The 18821-nt window shown below is 38.3% G+C and overlaps 2 protein-coding genes and 1 long non-coding RNA gene across 7 annotated transcripts in view; 2 read left to right on the top strand and 1 right to left on the bottom strand.

The window, feature by feature from the left end:
• Positions 1–18507, top strand: part of LOC142056444 (uncharacterized) — a 40908-nt gene extending 22401 nt beyond the window's left edge. For 3 of the 4 annotated variants that reach the window (XR_012660340.1, XR_012660338.1, XR_012660339.1), the window contains 3 exons: positions 8091–8189; positions 9227–9286; positions 16980–18507. This is a non-coding gene — a long non-coding RNA (uncharacterized LOC142056444). Of the gene's footprint in view, positions 1–6181; positions 6291–8090; positions 8190–9226; positions 9287–16979 lie in introns of those variants that run through there. The other variant, XR_012660341.1, reaches the window with a different exon arrangement.
• Positions 1043–2629, top strand: LOC142056441 (claudin-22-like). The gene has a single exon (XM_075091180.1). It carries the CDS (start codon positions 1117–1119, stop codon positions 1771–1773), a length of 657 nt encoding a protein of 218 aa, XP_074947281.1. The 5' UTR covers positions 1043–1116; the 3' UTR covers positions 1774–2629.
• The window catches only part of WWC2 (WW and C2 domain containing 2), a 104275-nt gene continuing 88073 nt past the window's right edge, over positions 2620–18821 (bottom strand). For both annotated transcript variants that reach the window (XM_075091178.1, XM_075091177.1), the window contains exons 19-23: positions 16973–17137; positions 14180–14272; positions 12827–13069; positions 7314–7441; positions 2620–5285 (exon numbers count right to left, since the gene is read on the bottom strand). In XM_075091178.1, coding sequence (XP_074947279.1) covers positions 5219–5285; positions 7314–7441; positions 12827–13069; positions 14180–14272; positions 16973–17137 — 696 coding nt within the window. In that variant the 3' untranslated portion in view covers positions 2620–5218. The remainder of the gene's footprint in view (positions 5286–7313; positions 7442–12826; positions 13070–14179; positions 14273–16972; positions 17138–18821) is intronic.

Below are 18821 nucleotides of genomic sequence, written 5' to 3'. Positions count from 1 at the left end.
TAAACTTGTCTGTTTTCTCCATAACTGGTATGGGAAGTGCATGTGTTTTCTCACCTGCAGAACTGTTTAAAACTTTGTTTCACAGCAGAATGCTGACGTTTTCGTAGACTGCGCAGAAAAGGTGCTTTTGCTTTCTCAGCTGCACTCTAAAATCCTGAAATGAATATGCATGTTCCATTACAGCTTGCCTTTTAACCAAAACATGCTTCTGTTTCATATGCAACCAATTAAATGAGCCTCAAAGTTTGACTCCCTGTTGCCATTTTCCACTTGCCTAGTGCAGTGACCTGCAAATTTGAGTTTTCACATCCTGAACAGTCTAAATACATGTATTGCATTAAATTGTTTCTCTGTGTATTTGGGAATGCGTTATGCTAAGAAAACTAGACTTCTGAAATCCTAGCAAGCCTGGCAGATGTCTTTTTGTGCATGGGTTGTTAGAGGGTGGGTGCTTCATACCCACTAAGCTGTTTTTTACCAGTCTAGCACATTAGGCTGCCCAGACAAGTTATTCTAAGTGTTTCTGGCACCTGCATACTTTCATGCACCAAAACCAGGCTGGACAAATGTTGCTTTAAAAAACTCTTACACTATCTTCTTCCGATATAGGTATCGAGGCATTAAGCATCCTATCAGAGGTTCCTTAAGCTCCATTCACTTACAGCAACATGTTCTGGACCTGTAACCTCTGACTTTAAACAAATGATACTCACTGGCCACAAGGCAGACAGCTTCATTTGCTGTAAGTAGAAGTGTATCAATGTGATATTAAAACTTACTTAAAAACCTGTGAGATGCCAAAAGTAGCAGAACTGCTGTAATGCTTTAGCAGATTAATGGAAAGCAAATGATAAGCTTTTTTTAAAAAGAACAAAACCAAAACTAATGAAAGGTGAGCCCAGCTGTGGCCACACCCGTCAGCTACTGGTTTACCACACTACCTCTCAATCTCCCAACCACTGTGCCTGGAAGCAGGCAACAGAAGGCAGGAGGGGGAGGAGTATTTATTTCGTGCTTTATAAAGCATTAACTTCTGCATATGTTCAGTATGACAAAGAATTGAGCGGAACAGTATCTGCAAAAGTGAGCAGCTTAGCACTGCTGTGACTGCTAAAAATGAACTTAGTCCACAGACACAGGCTACAGTTAGTTGGATTTGCGTTGTCTGTACTAGGATGGCTTTTAACTGGTACCTGTAACTATTTACCAGACTGGAAAAATCTCAATTTAGACTTAAATGTACTGGAGCTTTGGACCATGGGACTCTGGCAAACCTGTATAGTCCAAGATGTAGGAGGAACACAGTGTAAAGATTTTGATTCTTTCCTAGCTTTGCCTCTAGAATTCAAGATTTCCAGGATTTTACTATCTACATCAAACGGACTAGGACTTCTGAGCCTTGTCATCTCTAGTCTCGGTTTGGACTGCCTAAAGATGGAGGCTACAGAGCAGAAGCGAAAGAAACAGCTGTTACTTCTTGGAGGAATACTTCTGTGGATGTCTGGAGGTCTGGCCTTAGTGCCTGTTTCTTGGGTTGCCCATACAATAATCCAGGAATTTTGGGATGAAGACATCCCAGAGATTGTGCCCCGATGGGAAATAGGGGATGCGCTGTTCAGTGGTTGGTTTGGTGGATTTTTTATAATTCTAGGAGGATCTCTACTCCTCTCCACAATCTGCCTGTCATCTGACCATCAATTACCAGAGCAGTATGCAATGGCAGATATGCAAGACACACATCACCATCTGGAAATTGGAAATAGAAGACTTTAAAAAGGGGTAGATATCAGGTTTTCGGATTTCTTAGTCTTGTACTACAGTAAGAAAGGACTGCTGAACAGTCAGGTTACTGTTTACAAGAGCGGGAAGGAGGGATTGTTTCTTACTAAGTAGTTCCTTTAATTACTACTCATCTTCAATTTTAATTACATTAATTGATGAGCTATGGGGATCTAAGTCATCACTGTATTTCTCCAAAATCTGACCAAGCGCAGATTTTGTTTGTGTAGTGTTTTTTTTTAGGGCGAGTATACAATTTTTAATTTCTACACATGCATGGAGAGGTGACAATCTTTCAAATGGCAGAACTCCTACTGGGGCTGCTTTAAATGATGTCTTTATTACAAAAATAACATTAAGTTCTGAAACAGTTTGTAGTGCCAGTTCAACATGCATGACAAACCTCATTCAAGGTCTGTATTAAGTTCCCTGGACCTGTATCACTTACACTAGTGTAAACTGAATGTTCTCGGACGTAATGTCATGTAACAAAGTTCTCCATTGCACATGTGCACATGTGACTGGGCAGGGACACATTAAAAGTCTTTCTCTAAGGAGAGCTAGTATTTCTGAATAATAATAATGAGATGATGTCCAGGGCAGAGTTGACCATGTTCTTTGCTACTGCAGTTTTACTTAATGAATGTAAAGAACTAATTTCAAGTAGATTAATCGCTTTCTAGATAACTTATCCTAAGACTTGTCAGTGATTGATGTGAACCTTCTATAAATTGCAATGATCTACACTGACAAAGCTGTAGCAGCCATCTGTTTACGCAATGAGCATATAAAGACACAGAACAGCAATAAAAGAATTAAATAACACACTGGTCTGGAAAAGAGCTTTGTTAAAAAATGTATTTTCCAATCACTGAAACACATGGAAAGTGCAGAGACAAGTTAATCTATGTGATGTATTTGCATACTCTTACAGACAAAATTAGAACAGAAACACATTCAGAATATAACCTGATTAAATATTTAGTTCAGTCCTGAGCATTTGATATTTAATACAGTATAAACATAGCAACAGTAAAAAAAAAAAACTTAAATCATTTTGTGTTCTATTAAAATTTCTGCTAAACTTTGCTTATTTGGCTAAATATTCTTGTACCAGTAATATTTAGATTTTGATATATGCAACTGCAGTGACATTGGTACCTGGAAATAGAACTAATTACACTTGTTATACCCTGCTGCGCAGAGTGAATTCCACTTTGAGAGTAATATTTATGATTTTAAACTGATGGGGTTTTATTTGTATGTATTACTTTAGCTTATTCTATTGAGTGTTTTAGGTGTGAATAACTGAATTAGTAAAAAAACCCCCAAAACTCCAAACCCAGAATTGTTAAAAGCTGCCTATAAACATGTTTGACTTAAACATATTCGTGTTCCTCACTTTCCAAATTGGTAAAGTCTCCCATTTAAAAATTAGTTTTGCAAGCTAATGCCAGCAATACTTTAATTTTTGACCTCACCTTGTGCTTACAAATCAGACAATAATACTTTTTTTAAAAAGTTATCCAACTTGTGAGAAGAACCAGCTATTCTGGCAAGAATTTAGACAGCTCTAAATATTTTTCACCATAGCATCCTTAATGTCAAATATTCTTATGGCCAGAACTGAACTATATTAAACAGAACATAAATAAGACTGTAAATAAATAAAAGAAAAATCATAAAGTACACCTCTAAACATCATTCTACAAACAACTTATATAATCAAATTGAAGTTGAAACTGTCAACCTTCATTTCACCTCTACATTAAATAATTCCAGATTTGTGGGTTTTTTTTAAAATTGACCTTTCAAACATGAATTTTATCTAAAGCCCAATAAACAAAAAATACATGGGGCATTCATAAAGGATGTTCAATCAGTCATCTTGCCCAAAATAGCACATTTGGCTATACATTTAAATGAACTGATTTATTTGTGCATAAGAAAACCCTTGGGTGTTACACAGACCTCTCATCACAGAATTGTCACTTTGAATTTGAGACAGCTGCTACCATATTGTGGTTATACTTCCATTTTCTCACCAAATAATTATAGTCGTCTTGAAAGATGAAGTCCATGCATATGTGGCTTGTTGTTTGGGGAAGAAACCATTAGAGCAGTGAATTAAATACATCTGAGTGCAACATATTAAGTAGAAAATGAAATAATTGTTAGCTGTGATGTCCACCTACTTACACAGTACCCACAGAAGACACGATGGCAACTGCTTTACCAAGACAGGGCTGCTTAAACACCTACATCACATGTTCTGGACTTCTTACAGAATGAATCCAAGCTGACACTTCTTCCTAGCAGACTGCTTCATGCAAGACAAATGTGAAACAGGCCCTTCACATCTCTTTAATAAACCTGTGCACCTTCAACTGCATTACAGGGTCAATTGTGTATTTTTAAAATGTTATTTACTGTACTGAATAGTCAGGAACTTTTTTCAGAAAGGGTTTACCTTACCAACAAGACTTCTGATATTTGAGTTAGTATGTGACAGATTTTTATTCTAGTACTTTAATGAAAACACCTTCATATTTGCAAACCTAACAAACACTTCTACTTATCCCTAGTTGGCAATAAGACAGCCCTCTAGGACAGAAGATTAACATTGAGAAACACTCATGTTTAAGTGTAAAGTGGATATAACTAGTTCAATTTCAATGATGGCATTATGAATTTGATTCAGCTTCCAGTTCAGAAAGCAGCTGCCCCTTTTGGTAGTCTCATAATAAGTTTTTAGGGTTACTTGTCTGCCTTGCCTTTCTCGTTCTCCCGCAGATGCAAGAAACCTTTTAGTGCAGGTTAAAGTACTGTACATTCACAAAACTAAACTCTGAACTCTGTCTCTTCCTACAATGTATTAAAAAACAAAACCAGAAGAAATCTGTTTTCAGAAACAAAATTCCAATGTGGGTGATGAATCTAATTAGCAGCTGTTGTGAGGCAGCCTTGATGTTTTGGAAAGGAGTTTACGCTTGTGGTTAACTTTAAACTATAAAAGTCACACTCTTGTACAAAAATATTGCATGGCAAAACAGCCATCTTCACAGTCTGCTCACATGAAAATAGTGAAAAGATAAACAATCTTCTGTTGAACGTAATATTTCTCAACACAGTGCGGTTCAACAGGATTCATGCTTAGTACTGCCTTTGTTCCTTCTTTACAAAATAAAAACACATGCAATACATACAATCTGTACAAAATCAGCATCAGTATACCAAAATTAATCTACTTTGGTTTTCCGGTTGTTGGGGGTTTTTGCCATTTTTGAAGCATACAACAATTCAGTTCGCTATATTTTACAAATAAACATATCAATAGTGAATGTAAAATAGAAGATCTTTAAAAGCAGGTCACTAGAACTACAAAGTTCATCTGAAAAGAGATGAGCAAGTGGAAAAACACTTCAATGAAAATGCATAATTATACATCATCAGCTGGAAGGGCTGGTATACTGATCTTTGCTCTTGTGAAGTATGCTATCTTCTCCCTGAAATTAGAAAAGTAAACAAGTTGTTATTTTACTATTTATGGCATGACTCCAATGTCATCTGCTGTACAGCTGCTAATGTTACAGCATAGTTCTTTAAAATATAGGTTTGGAAAATAAACAGTAAAGAAAATACACAGTGAATTTATTTTCAAAAATGTGGTTGCCAGAGCATACTGACATAATTCCCTTCTTAGGCAGATTTATGTAAAAAGTAGCTCCAACTTTGAAAAAGAAAAAAAATCAATATTTCATTAATAGTTTAAATGATGAGACTGAAATATTGATCTAGTCGCTGCATTTCCTATGATTATAGTTCAGTGTGGGGATGAAAAGGCAAAATAAAACATTTTATCCTGACTTGGGAAAAGGCGGGGGGGGGGGAATTGGGTCTGAGCAAGACTCAGAGAAGCAGAATTGTCAACCCAATCTCTAGTTGCTTCCCCTGTGCTGTTACCATTTCTGTCTCCTATGAACTGAGAGATTACTGAAGCATAACAACTTTACACAAGCTTGTCTGCCAGCAGCCTAGAAAGCAGATGATAAGTATTGGGGGCTTAAAAATTAAAGCTCAGAAGAGTCATTATTCTTGAGAGCTTCAAAAATGCATTTGTGTGGTTAGACTGAGGCCACAGCAGTGTAACAAGTCCAACTAGCAGCGTGAGTACAGTTCACCCTTAGGAGGTAACTGTCCAGGAGACTAAACCATGTTTTCCACTGGCAAAGCTTGAGTTCCCATCAGAAGCAGTAGCTCAGCGCAAAAGTAACTATGTAAACTGGATTCTTCGGCTAACTGTGTGGTGATTAGAAGATAAAGGAGGACAGAGTGTTATGATACCCTTCTTGCAGGGGAATGATGTCATGAGCACTATTACACGTTCCTATAAAATTTGCAGCAATCTGTTTTAACAGTCATCACAATGACCAGCACCAACCAAAACTCTTTCTCAAGGCTTGCACAGAAAGTGAAAACTGTTTGAGGATGCTCTGAATTTCATACTGAAGGTAAACAGCTCTGCTGTAACACTGCTTTGCTGAGGAACCCATTTTCTTTCTCTCTTCTTTTGATTCTGCATCACTTAGAGGTGTGGTTTGCAACATGTGCATCACAGGCCCCTATTTGCTTATGGACATCTCAATCAGCCTACAACAGACTGGGTTAAAAAAATGAAAATGAAATCCTCACATGTATTAGCAGCTAACAAATTTCCTATGCAGGAATTCAGAAATAAAACTAAGAATGTGTTAGTGACAAAACATTAAATTAGCTTGCAGTACTGCTTCTGTGTGGAAGAGTAAGCATTGTATTTTTCAGTCCACAGGTTTATATTTATTTTTATATAGAAGTGTGGCCTTTGGGCTGCTATCCTGCTACTTACTGTCCAGCCTTGTAGGAATTTAGACCAGTTAGAATTAAGGTTGGAGATAGAAAGTGTTCCTTCTGGCTTATGCTAAGCAAGAACACTTGATTAATTGCTTCATGCAATCAGTTGCTGTTCCCACAACCGAAAGAAGGAGGGAAACAAAAAGGAGAAGGGATTCAAGATCCCTCTTGAATAATAGGTCTTCAGGAAGACACAAGTAGTGGTTAATCAGCTTCCTGAGGAGATGTATACTGTTCTACTACTTCTTGAGGGGCGATTTGCTTCAAGCACCTGCCATCACCAGAAGAAGATCCCATTACTTAAAGCCCCCTGTCAATCTACTGTGGGTAAGGTGAGCCATGGCAGTGGTCACACACGTGGTTGCCCACAGCAGACACCACACTGTGGTCTGAAACTTTTCACTCTGCTTCCTCACCACCCCCACTCGCTGACATACTGCCACTTCTGCCACATGAGCAAGTTACCGAGGCCTGGTCCTCTGAAACTCCAGCTTTGAGCTATGTTAGAAGTGTCTGGTGTTTTTCGCAATTCAAAGGCTTGCGGATTTTTGACTAATGTTACAGGGCATGTCTGATTATATTTAGAAATAATTCATGTTACTTCACTACATTAAGAGGAGCACAAAAAGCAGAACAGGCCATACCTGAATGACTGCACCTGTAGTGGCACTTTCTGGCTCTGCTCCCGTAACCGGCATACATCCTTAGAAGCTTTCCTCATCAATTTCTCAGCACTTAAGCCTTGCTTCTGTTCTTCTTTTGACTGTTCAGCCTGTATACAGGAAAAATAGCTGTATTTTGCTAATAATGAACAACTCATTTCAAAGAAATGACAAATTCTTCTGTGTCAAGCAAAACACTTGGCAGTGTTAGGTTAACTCAATGTTGGACTCAATGATCTTAAAGGTCTTTTCCAACCTAAATGATTCTATGATTCTATGAAAATCCCTATACAAAGGGTCAGTAAGACAGAAGAATGACATCACATGCCTAAGCCGTGGGCACAAAATAATGTAACAGAGCTTTTCCTATAAAGAAAAAACAAAAAAAGAGCCAATCCAATGCATCACAGGTGGCTACTAAGTGTTACAAGGTTTGATATTCCTTAGGGCTATGGTTAGACAATACCTACATTTGCATGAACAAATGTTATCTATCCAAATATCTTTTTAGAACTGGGAGACAGTCATTCGCTTCCCATGTAAAATACTTTTATTTCCTAATGAAAGCTCTCAGGAAAGTTGCCTGTATCTAATCTAAAATGACAGACCAAAAAAAAAAGAGAAGGCATGCTCTCAAAATACACTTTCAAGTTTTGTTGACCTTGTTAGCAAAGTTAATATGCATAAACTCTTGTGCCTTTATTCACGACAGGACACCTGTTTTGCATGTGAGACTCACGTCTTTCATTTGCATTGTAGCGGTGTAAAAGCCAAGGCAAGTGAACAGAACACTAGTGGTAACAAGAGATCAAGGATCTTTCTTGACGTGAATGTAGTTGAACAGCTACGTACCAACCAGTAAGTTATAGTATTTCTGTTTTCTTAAAAAAAAAAATCTTCATCAAGGATTTCTGAATGCCCAATAATCTGAACAGCAGCTCTTTTTAGGTGGGCAGTCACCTGGATTTCTTGTGACAAATACCCACCGTTCATATGCAGGTGAGCCCTGTAACACATACATTATAACCCCCATTATGTGTGGGGTGCATGGTGTGGGCAATGCCACCTTGAGTGTGCACTTAACTTCATTTCTAGACTACAGGCACTGTCAGACAAATGTTATTTACTGCATTTTGAAATTTGTCAGCCATCAAAATTTAATAGAAGCAGTTCACGTTATTTTTCAAGTTCTTTAGAGGTTAATTTTTGATGCTTAACTTGAAAATACTGTTCTGTTACCTCAAATTAACACACATACCCAAGCCTGGAAGAGTAATCTTCAAAATTCATTTGTAACTTGAGTTCACATCTCCAGTTCTGAATTCAACCCAGTAGACTCCCAAACAACAAAACCGACTAATTAAAAAATGTTAGTCTGTACCATCAGTTTCATACTGGGTATTTATAGAAATCTGCTCACAGCAGGACAGTGGTACCCTCTGTCTGTTGAAACACACTCCAGTGTGTTATATGAAAGTGTTTTACATGAAAGAGCACCACCTTTTCAAAAACTCATTCAAAATCCAGTCAGCTTGCACTGCTGTTAACTTCTCCAGTCCCCAGCTCCAAAATAGCTATGATTTAAAAATGAAATGAACCTATAAATATAGCTTTTGTTATTAGTTAGTAAACATAAATTTGCAATCTACAACTGGTGGTGTATTAATTAATTTTACGTATGTCACTGGCCATATGTTTTATCAGCTTGCCTAGTTAATATTTATCATCAAAGCACTAAACAAAATATTTCAAAATCCTCTAATTTTATCTTTCCCCTAACTATACACGAGATTCTTGTGACTGCTGCATTTTAGGTTAACAGCATAGATGACTCTGTTTTAATACTCTGTTACCATGTACTACATTTTCATTTTTTTAATCCTTTTATTTTTCAGGATGTTCTCAGAGAAACTTTGATTTCATCCCAATGTCTCTAAGAGTATGCGTGTGATAAGGTATGTACATGACCAAGTTTATATTTACATCATGTTTCTCGAGTGATTTATAAAGCTAGTGAATCCTCCATCTTTACAAAATACAGAAAAGCACACTAATACACTGGCCATACATTCAGTAAGTGCCAAAAATCTGGCACTTTTCTGACAAAAATAAGTGCCGGATAGGAATCTCTATCTGCACTTAGCTCAAGCGTGAGATGAAGAAGAAACACTATCAAAATTAAAGCTGAAACACTACTTCCCATCTTGTTCCTCTGTGGTTTTTGTATAGAAAAATGAAAGTGAATCTAAAGAAAAAAAATGTTAACTGTGCTAAATACCAGAACACTGAACAAGGACATATTTGTGGTATTAATGACATAATTACAGACTACCTCTACATAGATGATGTACTGAAAAGAAACACAGATGATCTTTACAGATATTCACAGGAGTATTTTTTGGACATAGACAAAGAGGAAGTATTTCAGAGGACACTAGGCATCTGAAAAATTACTTGAATGAGGATTTAAGACTCGGAAATACTGCACTATTTCTCACAAAAACACCATCTAAACAAGAGAAAATGCTTCTGGTGCACAGAATCACCTACCGTTTTCTGATCTGCAGGTGTTAGTGGGCTTTACATACTTGCTGTACTTAGGAAGTTGTGCTAGGAAGGGGAGGGAAGGTATGGAGTCTGTGTATTTGACTTCAAGCAGAGTGACTGCGTGCTAGCAAGCAGCCGCTGATTTTCAGCATCCCCCACATCTGCAGTTTCATTTTTCATTCGAGACTCACTCAGTTTCTCTGACACTTCCAGCTGCTGCATTAGTCTGTGCCATTATAATGCCTGCAGGATCTAAAAAATAATCTATGACAATGTTCTCTAGGCCGCTGTGTTTTGCTAACCCAAGAGGAAACACTGACAGCGGAGTACTGCATTCTCAGGGTCATTTTGCTCCACAGGGGAAGGCTGCAATGATTTTAAGGGTAGAAATATTTCTAGAAACTTTGTAAGTGCTCTTCAAAGAGATGGAGCAGCTGTGATCATTGTTCTGATTTTTAGCTTGGAAAGGAGGACTTAAATGCTGTGCTGCAGCCTGCATATATTTTAGGAACATATATTACTACCCTTATTCCTCATTGTAGTGTGTGTCATGGTGTTGATCACTGACACCAGAGATAAAATATGACAAACCTATCTGCTGCCTTGAAAGAGCCAGCTGAAATAAGAAAGCACAAATGCAAAGGATTTATAATATTAAATGTCTATTCTAGTGGGAATAGCTTTAGATTGGGAGGAGTTTTAAATTAAATAAACAATTAAAACAATATTTCTATCCAGCATCAGATATAAACTATGAACTTCTAAATAAAATTAGCTATGCTTTTTTTATATATAAGCCACTATTTTTAGGGGTTAAAACTTAGAAAGATCAAATTCATACAATGAATTCACACGGTAAAAAAACACACAGTTACACTGTGTGATGTTTAAATGTTGTGCTGTCTTATCCCATTTTGCCCAAAGGTTTTTCAAAACACTTGTCAATGCTCAGCCTAAACTCTACTAGTATCTTATAGCCATTTTAGAACTCCACTATCTATAGCCAACAGCAGATGCCAAGGAAAGAGAGGCAGGAAGACAGAGAGGACAGAACAGGACATAAACATGGAGCTGGGAGAATGTATTGGGGAAAAAAGTTTTGTTTCCTAAACTATTAGATGGTCAAGGACTTCTTGAAGTAAGTGATACCATTATGGTTGATGACCTCTGATAGATTTTTCTTCCCTAAATGTATCTAATTGCTTTTTGAACCTATGTAAAGTTTCAGCACTCTCAAGTGTTCTGTGGAAAACATTGTTACAGTTTAAGCGTTGTGCTATGTTTGCTTGCATTTAAACTGCCACCTCTTCAATTCCCCACTTCCTGTATTATAATAAAAGACAATAATTAATTGCTGTCCTCCACCTCACTCATTATTTTATATACTTCAGCTGTAGCTACTAGCTGTTAGCCACTCCTAACATGGAAGCTGTTTCCTCCTTTGTCCATCCTTGTCAACCCTCTGTAGTTTTATTATTCACTTTGAGAAGGGGAACCAGAGCTGAACAATGTTTAAGTTACAGGCGTAACATGTATTTATATCATAAAACAACAATTTGTTTTCTTCCAAACTTTCTTAGTTTGGAACTAAGATTTCTTAGATTTCTTAGTAATTCCTGTCTTATTTGCTTTTTGACATCCGCTGAGTGCTGTGATGCTTTCGCTGATGTTTTTGTTTCTTATATTCGGAGTTATCTCATTCCTAACATCTAATTCAGAGTTCAGCTTTGTATATGTAAATATGAGGGTTATCCCTTCCCGCCTCTACACAAGCTATTTACTGACATTTAGCTTTTTTAAAAAACAAAATTAAAAAACCCCAAACTACTGTTGCTTACATATTATGAGGTCCTCTGCACCTTGTCAAAATTGCTTTCCGTTTTTATGACTCTGAATAACTTGGTGTCATCAAAACGCTCATCTCTATCAATCATAAATAGCTGAAGAGTACAAATCTCTCCTGGATGGCACTACCAACCTCCCCTCATTGAAAACTGATGAACGTTGACTGACATACATGGGAAGGGGGCTCCAGAGGGCATCTACTCCAACCTCCTGCTCAGAGCAGGCGAAGCTAGAGCTGGATACTCAAGGGTCTTGTCCAGTTAGGCTCTGAATATCTTTGACCATGGAGATTGGGCCCCTATTCCAGTGTATGATCACCCTCACAATTTAAAACAAAACAAAAAACCAACCTCACCAAAACAAAGCAAAAACCCCACAACATCCAACTTATTCATGCACTTTGTCAGAATCTTCCATGTTCCAGCTTGTCACCGTTGCCTCTAGTTCTTCCTATCCCATTTCTTGTCTTTTATCTACATGAGGGCATCACATCTTACCTTATGGCAGTTTGGAGACAGTGAGTATATACTTGTATTGTTTGAGAGGCCATCACACATAGAACAGATTTTAGCTTTTCTTTGCCAGAACTATAACAAATATGCCACAGGAAATAAGCCACAGTGGAAGTACTGTCTTTCCCACACACCCCTACCACTGTAAGTAATGGTTGCTGCCTCTAACTGTTACAAACACCTTTTGGCTACAAGTTCTGTGCAGACTGCAAATCAACTGATGCTGAAGGACAAAAAGAATATGCATGTCTGTAGAAGTACAGCTGAGACGTGAGAATTTTAAATTAACTTTTAAGTAAATGCTATTTTACTACACCAACTACAACCATTACTCCAAATAACAGAGTTTCTACTCTGAATTACTGAATTATTTAGAGGGCACTAGAAAAAAATACTATGTCAAATTCTAGGTTTAAGTGCTGTAGTATCGACTCATAAAGAAATATTGTTTACACTATGTAATTCAGAGGTGTAATTAGTCAAATGTGAGCTTCTGTAAAAATCTTTAACATGATAGACGGAATAACAAATTTATAGAAAAGGTAGGGCATAGGTTTATTCATTCACTCAATATCTATATGCTGCTCATACCTGTTTTTCAGCTTGTTTCAAGAGTTTCTGGAATCGTTCATCCTCTAGCACACACAGGGGAAGGTCTGTCTCTCCTCTACCTTTCATTTCCTCAAGCTTTTTTTTAAGATCCCGCAAGGCCTGCAGCTCATCATTCAGACGATTCTGTCTTGTGCGTGATGCCTGGAGGTCCAGCTCCAAGTCAAGGGAAGTGCGCATAGGGCACTCTTGCGTAGCTCTTCGCATGATTGGTTGGCAAACAGGCTGAATCATTTGGGAGGCAGAACAATAAAAATTAGTATCTAGAGAGACTAGCGTAGGGTTTGACATCAGTCAGAAACGCTCACATTTATTTCCCCTCACCCCCCCCAAAAGCTGCTATGATGAGATCCAAGTCCAAAAATTAATCTATTCTGGAATTTTTCTTCAGTCACTATTCTAAAAATAAATGCAAAAGTTTCTCCAACCAGGTGTACAATGATATATTTACAGGTTTAAAAAACAAACAAAACGTTCTGATCCCCAGGACAACACAATGCCAGGAAATCAACAACTACACAAACTTCCCCATAGATTTCAGCTCTATTATTTATTCTTATAAACATTTGATTTTTCAAGGCCTAAGCAAGCTCATAATGTTACAAAGTCTGTAAATATGTATGTCTTTAGTGTATTTCACATTATTTACTATCCTTTGCCTGTGCATTTTCGCATGAATAAGTTGGGCAGGAGAAGCCATCCCAGACTATTCAGTATTTCTTTCTTATGCCATATATAATCCTGCTACCCAGTAACAAACCTTCCATAGAAGAGTTTTTTTCAGTTACAATCAAGATTAAAATATAACTCTCCCAACTTATGTAAGAATGAACTCCATTCAAGAGAAATATGATCTTACTGTCATCCTTAATCCTTTTGCTACTCAAACACTCCTGGATAAATGTAAATCCCCTTTAAAAGGGCATCTGAGTCCTTGAGATTTCCACCAAAATTTGCTCAAGATATATATGTTGCTGGTGTTGACTTTTGTGCAGTGTAAGCCACCTTGAGTCACTTTGTAATATTTGGGTTCTTTAACCCAGATCTCTTTGACAGTAACAAGCTAAAGTTCAACAGCAAATGCCATGATGCTGAGCACCAGTGTCTTGCTGCTGGCTTCAGTCACAACTAGAACAACTTAAGCTTTGTTGGTGGAGGAAGATGTAGGACTGAGACCACTGTGTTGAGATTCCAGCCTGGAACTAAAGCACTACATGTGGTACTTTCATTGCTTTTGCTGAAATACTTGAAATAAAGCATATGGTTTAATTTGATTGTTAACCCTTCTCTCCCCATAATTTGTTTTAAATCATGTCCAGGTAACATAGCACATACCCGTTTAACTCTTAGGCTCTGCCTTTCTGTGGCATTTCTCACAAAGAGAGACTTTTTGGCTAGTGTTGAGCTGTCACTGTCACTTCGATTCAACTGTCAAAATGAACATAAGAGACATAAAACTTCTTCATATACAAATACATCTGATTGATAGAACTAGTCAGAAAACCTCAGTGTTGATATACATATAAGTCATTCTTAGTATAAAATAAAAACTTTTTCAACTAGAATAAGCATCTACTCTAAAATTCTATTCCTAAACCAAGACAACCATTCATAGAATCATAGAATGGTTTAGGTTAGAAGGGACCTTTAAAGGCCATCTAGAGGCCATCTAGTCCCTGCCGCCCACCCCCCGCAGTGAGCAGGGACATCTTCAACTAGATCAGGTTGCTCAGAGCCCCGTCCAACCTACCTTGAGTGTTTCCAGGGATGGGGCATAACTGATATTACTGAATGAATAGTAAGTAGACTGTTTAGGAATGCAAGGAAGGTAACTAGGGTTATTAAGTACTGCCAACGCGCTGTCTGGCTTTTATATGACTGCAGATTATAAACTATGGATTTCATTTACCTGGAGCAGGCTTTTAACAAATATACTGCAGGGAAGGTAAATTATGTAGACATGCACCTGTCCAACAAATGGTATTTTTGTATTACTATTATTTGTAGCAAGTATAGGTGTGCCGGCAGCTTCTTTCAGAAGCACTTCCTGCTTCTCAAAAATATGCACCACAGCTCAGCAGTAGTTTCTTCTTAATTGTAGCATTAGTTCCACATACATCAGTGCAGACTGACTGTTACATGCATCAGCATGCATGGTGGTAACCTTCAAAGAACACTGAAGCATCTGTAGGATATTTATTTCACCTCTTCAGAAAAGGACAGACAAAAAGAATCATTCTGCTAACATTTCAATATCCAAAGCCCGAGCCCTAAACCATGTTTTCACAGGACTGACTGGAAGTTGGGGGTGAGAAATACAACCTCTTGCAATATGAATACACCTTGAGAGACAAATTTGTCTTTTCACCATGGAGCCAATACTGGGAAGTCACCCTGGATACGCACAGGTGGCTATCATCACTGATGTTCTTTAAGCCCTTTCAAGGGACATTTTCAAAGGCACCAACAGACTTTGGGTCTGTCTGTTAGGCCTCAAAAATCTGTGTGTTTCTTGTAACATCACATGAGAGTAGGTGCTTTCTTAAAGGTAGGCCACCTCTTTGAAAAAAGAGCAGCTGGCAGTTAGCCAAAGAATATCCTACAGATGCTTTCCTCTAGCACAGCACCACAAAGCAAGCAAGGCTGGATATGCTTGTGGTGCAAGCTGGGCACCAGGACTGGGGAGACCCGAGGTGTTCAGCCTTGAGTCTGTGGACTAGGATGCAGCTACAGTGCCCGCTTTTGAGTGCCGACAGAGGACTACAAGTATTTCTGAAGCTGCAGAAAATTCATCTGTGCTAACATGGGTTTTTCCTTGGCTACTTTGCTTCCAGAAAATACTGTACACAATAAGAAAGAGAATGGTTTATTCAAGATACGTTTGGTTTGTTTTTTTTATTCTGGCTTCTGGCAGCAGGTACATAGCAATGTTCAAAGCTACAAAATTACAATACTTTTCTGGATGCAAAAACCTCAGGAGTTTATACTAACTAAACTATCAGAGCAACTAGTGATACTTCCTCTTGAAGACTACCACAAGCAGTAAGCTAAGGCTACATTCTTTTGCCAATACAACTAATTTCTAGTGTACAGGAATTAAGAAGAAGGCTATGTTCTGAATTCAGCCAATAATCTATCCAAATTATGTAAAGATTGCTACAAAACGATCTGCTGTGTTCCATTCTGGAGGGTATGTAGAACAGCTATTTAAGAATGTAGATACTGAGTATAGTTTGTTTTTTTTTAAGCCAATGACAATCACGGAGAAGTGATCAACTTTAATGTTCCCAAATGATTAAGGCAACTGCTTCTAAGTGAACTAGAGAAGAATTAAAGCATAAGGTTTTTTTTTAAAAAAAGCCATACTTGTGTGAGAAACCTGTAGAAACTAAAGATCAAAACCAAACTGCCTCTTCTAGGGTGTCTGTAATTAAAATCTATAGATCTGGTAATCCATGCTTAAATCTTTAAACATATTATTTTCACAGTTAGTTTAGCAGCAACAGGGCTGATAATGTACTTTTTTTTTTTTCCCCATGCTACCATAATCCTAGAAAAACTGGAGAATTTTGTTGTCAAAGCCACATTTGAAAACTCAGCCCCTAGGCAGCGCTCGCATGTCTTTCAAAGATGTAATTACAGCAGGATTTGGGCTGCCCAGTTTTAAAACCAGTTGAGATACAAAGTGAGGTTTAAAATCGATGACGGAGCTCTTTCCACACTGTTACCCTTAAATGGTTACATTATTAAAATATGGTAATGCAATGGCAGTTTACAGTGAGCTCTAGTCTACATTTTAACAAATTATTTTGCTGTGCGAGAGCTGAAGTTGCTGACGTGCAGTGAGACACGCTTTTTGCAGCCAGCCGGCACAGGAATCTGTTACTTCTCTCCAATGGGATGTGTTTTTGCCCTAGTAAAGGTGTTTTGCAAGAGTATGTGACTCTGCTGAAAGTCAGTTATACTATGCATCAGGTCAGTTAGGGCAAAAAAGAACCTAGAGAAAGCACAGGCTCTTCCTCCTCAGGGAAAATTGGTACATGACTCACTGTCATTAATGCATCTTTCCCAAGAAGTTAAATGACTCTTTAGTTAATAGCTCTTCATTCCAAGTGTTTTTCCTCTTACCCTACAGATGTATTGGTTCCGCTCGCCTGGAGAGAAGGTTTGTGAGCGCACTATCATGCTGTTCCTGACAAAAGGACGCTGTCTTGAGCTCCAGCTGGCTCTGTCCTTGGGTCGCACTGTAGCACTCTCGTTCACGCATTCCTCAGTGTTAGTCTCTTTATCAACCTATGAAAAGGAATTTACTTTATAAGAATTACTATATCCAGACACATGCCACTACATATTTTTTGTGCCTTTGGATTTTACAAGCATTCTTGTTACCTTGCAGCAGATGGAAAAAGACCAGTAGCAAAAATCACCTTGCACATACAGAGAAGCTACGCTCAGTAAAGAAACACAAAATTCCCAAAACACTTAACAGTGTGTGGGAAGTCTTTGAAGGAAGGTACTCTTTGTATCCAAAAAACCCGAAGCTTTTGCAGAAAGGCCTTTGCTGCCCTGCAGATGGTCTGATGCAACCATGGCGCAACAAGTGTTTTGTTTTGCCATTTTTAGACATTGTTGTTATTGTGCATTTATATTTATTTTGTTCTGAGTTTGCAGAACAGCAGGGTTCTGCTGTGCTAGAGGTGGTGCCTATGCACACTGAAAGGGGCAGCTGGGAAAGTTACATTGCCCAGGTTCTTCTAGAAATACTAGTCTATGTCCCCCAAGCACCAGCAGCAGAGCTGCTTTATGGCAATCTGCAGAGCTGCACCAGCCTTGTGAACCCAGGGAAAAGACACAGCTAGCTGCTGCCCCTCAGAAGAGCCTGCTGCCTACTACAGTTGCCCCACACATGCCACAGGGAGCCTCGGGTGCCAATATCCCTGTCAGAGGCACAGCCTGTGCTTACATGCAGCAGTCATCTTGACAGCCTGGCTAGAACAAGCACTGCAGCAGCTGGCACATCTGATGTTACTGATGTGCACTGGGGCATTTTCTTCAACTCGGGTAATTTAATGAGGTTCATTGTTTTCAATGTGCATGTGATAAATACAATGACCTAAATCGCACAACTGCAACCCTGACAGGATCTGGCACATGAAGATCTATACTGTGGCTGGCTATACAATGAGCTGTGCCATGTGTTTCACTCACTGTCCAGGTCCGTCCAGCCCAGGTTTAGCAAAACACTTGTGTGCATGCCTAACCTTCAGATGTTGTCCTTGATGTGTCCCCTTGCCGAGCTGGGGCTTTGATCTATATTTGCTTGCTACCCAGCAGACTGTCAGTCCTTTTAATACCATGGCCTTAGCATATTTGGCATCTTGCCACATTAATTGCAAGTTAATTACAGTTTCCAGCAAGTCCACTGAGGTGTTGAACTTTTGTATTGTCACAAACATGAAGGAACGAGATGTCATCCTTTGCCTTTTTACCTTTGCTATTTTACAGAACCTGTGGGTTTAACGCAAGCAACAGTGTTTTCATTAAGACGCAGAAAGGTGTTCTAAAAATTTTATGTCTAGAGTGTGTGCTACCACATCAGGGATATGTTTACTAAAAATTTACTAAAAGTGCTTTTGGCAAGGTGGAATATAATTTAAAATAAACAGTTAACAAGAACACTGAGTTAAAATTTGTTACGTGCAGCATGTGGGTAGTTCAGTAGTACAGTTTAACACACATTTTTGAATTCTCTGTTCATTAATATTTCCTCCTCTTCTCTGCTAAGCCAGTTTTTGTATCTCATACCCTCAAATAAAGGGAAGAAATAAGGAAATCCCCTCATTGGTTTAAAGATCTTGACCCCTGTTCTATCTTCCCCGCTCTATCAGATGAATCAGAAAAAACCCAAAGGAAACAACGAAACAGATGTGCAGAAATATTTTAAATATGCACAAGTTGAAGATATGGAAGTGCACTT

This window comes from Phalacrocorax aristotelis, chromosome 4 (genome assembly GCF_949628215.1).
Source record: "Phalacrocorax aristotelis chromosome 4, bGulAri2.1, whole genome shotgun sequence".
NCBI lineage: Eukaryota > Metazoa > Chordata > Aves > Suliformes > Phalacrocoracidae > Phalacrocorax > Phalacrocorax aristotelis.
This window is presented reverse-complemented; position numbering and strand designations above follow the sequence as displayed.